The sequence below is a fragment of the Elephas maximus genome, chromosome 7 (genome assembly GCF_024166365.1).
Source record: "Elephas maximus indicus isolate mEleMax1 chromosome 7, mEleMax1 primary haplotype, whole genome shotgun sequence".
Classification (NCBI taxonomy): domain Eukaryota; kingdom Metazoa; phylum Chordata; class Mammalia; order Proboscidea; family Elephantidae; genus Elephas; species Elephas maximus.
The window spans coordinates 114,517,022-114,519,909 of record NC_064825.1 but is presented as its reverse complement, the minus strand read 5'-3'; the positions used below and the strand labels follow the sequence as shown (position 1 = coordinate 114,519,909).

Here is a 2,888-nt window from a genome sequence, read left to right as displayed (position 1 = left end):
AATGTCTGACTTACATATAACCTGTAGTTACAAATCAATCCCCTTAAAGCCTATTATATTAAAAACGCTAGAAAAATACAATGGTTCATAATAAAAAAGGGTACTTCTTTGTGAGGCACATCAAAACAGTATTATTATTATTACTGTATTATTATGCTAAAGTAGTATCTATGGAAGTGTTTCTTTAATGTTTTTCTATATAGAAAGGTACACTATATACTATACACTATATACTCTATACTAAGATGGAAATTTGACTGACATTAGATATGAACCACATCTAACTGTTCCGACTTACAAATTCGATTTAAAGAGAGACTTAGCAAATGAACTTGTTCAAAATTCAGTGACTGAATGTATATAATATGGTGTGACTGCTTGTATATGATATGGCGTGGTGCAAAGTCCAAGTCACATGACATCCTATCGCACAGAATGTGTCCTGGACTTTAGTAATGCATGACTGTATTTCTTCTAATAATCTGTCTGCCGCTTTCTCTCTCTCTTTCCTTCTAAAACTTCTGTTTGCTTACGTTAGTACCTTTAGGCTTTGTTCATTTTATTTAATTATTATCTGCCTGTTAGACTAGATGATCTCAATTGACCTGTTTTCTTGTTCACTGATTCCTTCTCCTTCCTGCTCAAATCTGCTGTTGAAAACTTTGAGTTTTTATTCCAATTATTGTACATTTATGCCTTTGAATTTCTTTTCATTGTTTCTTTATAATTTATATCTCTATACTGATATTTACTATTAGTGTGACATAATTTTCCAGTTTACTCTGTGTGTTGATGTTTTCAATTTACAAAAAGATGGTTTCATTTTCTCTACCTTCAAGATTAGAGGGGAAATTTATATCAAACTCTGGAGCTAGAAATATAGATTGACCTTATATAAATATGTATATTCAGTAATATCTCCTGAAAGTTAGTGGTTATTTATATACTTTTTCATCTGTAGGTTTCCTGAGTGATCTGATGGACAAACACAATCTAACGGTGCTGAATGAGTTTATTCTAATGGGAATCACAGATCGCCCTGAGCTGCAGGCTCCGTTATTTGGATTCTTCCTCATTGTTTACATGGTCTCAGTGATGGGTAACCTGGGCTTGATCATCCTCACCATGATAGACTCTAGACTACATACACCTATGTACTTTTTCCTCAGACATTTGGCTTTCACTGATCTTGGTTATTCAACAGCTGTTGGACCCAAAATGCTAACAAATTTTATTGTAGGTCATCATACAATTTCCTATAATTGGTGTGCTACACAGCTGGCTTTCTTTTGTATATTTATAGTTAGTGACATTTTCATTCTTTTAACAATGGTCCATGACTGCTATGTGGCCATCTGTAACCCTCTGCTTTACACAGTCATCATGTCACCAAACGTATGCCAGGTACTGGTGGTCATACCTTATGTCTACAGTGTCCTTTTGTCTCTTCTGATGACCATAAAAATTTTTATTTCACCATTTTGTGGCTATAATGTCATGAGGCATTTCTACTGTGATAGTCTGCCCTTGATATCTTTGATCTGTTCAAACACATACGTTATTAAATTGATAATACTGGCTTTTTCAGGCTTCAATTTAGTTTTATCTCTTCTGATAATCCTTGTGTCTTACATGATGATCCTTGTGGCCATCCTCAAGATGAACTCTGCAGAGGGTAGGCTCAAGGCTTTCTCTACCTGTGGATCTCACTTGACAGTGGTAGTTGTATTCTGTGGAACTCTATTTTTTATGTATGTGCATCCCAAATCCAGCCATTCCTTTGATACGGATAAAATGGCCTCAGTATTTTACACCATGGTGATACCTATGCTAAACCCCACAATTTACAGTTTGAGGAACAAAGAGGTAAAAAATACTGTCGGTAGAACCTGGAAAGTGTGTTCAAATATTCTACTTAAAATTAACTGCAGGGTATAGTAACAATAAATTATATAATAGGCAATATATACTACATCAGACCTTCTTTTTGCCTTGTACTGTTTGTCTCCATGGCAAGTCAAAAATCAATTAGTGATAAGTATAGAAATGATTTTTTTCCTTACTTTACAGCTAGATTTTATTACTTAGAGATATCTAACTCCTGCTTGTACTTCAGATATCAACTTATATTTGGTGTTAAGTTTAGATTCCCTACATCCCCACACGCTTGTTCACATGATTCTTTCACTGAACATGTATCTTTGGGACGCCAGGGACTCTATATATTCTATTCACTATTTTAATCTGTTGTACTTAGCACAGTAAAAGGCCCCATCAGAAAAAGATGACTGGTGAATATTATGTTAATGGGCTCGTTATACTTAATAACGAAATATTTAAATTGAACATTTAATATCTCTGACTTCATAAGGCCAACATTCCTGTAGAAGAGTGAAGAAAGTAGACATAATGAAGTAGTAAGTTTTATCATGTGATAGAAGGTATTAAGTAGTATGAAAATGAATTAGGACAATTAGGCAGCATGGGGATTAAAATTTAATGAAGGTTTTCAAGAAAACTCTATGAGGAGATGACATTTAATGAAACACTTGAGAAGTTGAGTGATTTGAGCTATGTGGTTATCTATGGGAAGACTGTCCCAAGGCTTTTACGTTGAAAACTAGAAAACATCATTAAATAAATTAAAGACCTAAATAAATGAATGATAAGCCATGTTTATGAGTCCGAAGATTCAATATTGTTAAACCCATAACCTATTGCTGTCAAGTCAATTTCAACTCATAAGATGTCAAATTTCTCCAAGTGTATTTATAGATTCAATGCAATCACATGAAAATTCATCCGGCGTTTTTTTTTTTTCATAAATTAACAAACTAAAATCCTTAACTGAGTGCAAAGAACCTAGAATAGCTGAATTAACTTTGAAA

The 2,888-nt window shown here is 33.7% G+C and overlaps 1 protein-coding gene across 1 annotated transcript; it reads left to right on the top strand.

The window, feature by feature from the left end:
- Positions 1–978: 978 nt before the first annotated feature.
- Positions 979–1,938, top strand: LOC126080450 (olfactory receptor 8K3-like). The gene has a single exon (XM_049891667.1). It carries the CDS (start codon positions 979–981, stop codon positions 1,936–1,938), a length of 960 nt encoding a protein of 319 aa, XP_049747624.1.
- Positions 1,939–2,888: the final 950 nt, after the last annotated feature.

Coding starts and splice junctions, on each gene's coding strand:
- LOC126080450 (XM_049891667.1), top strand. CDS start 979: ATGGACAAACACAATCTAACGGTGCTGAATGAGTTTATTCTAATGGGA.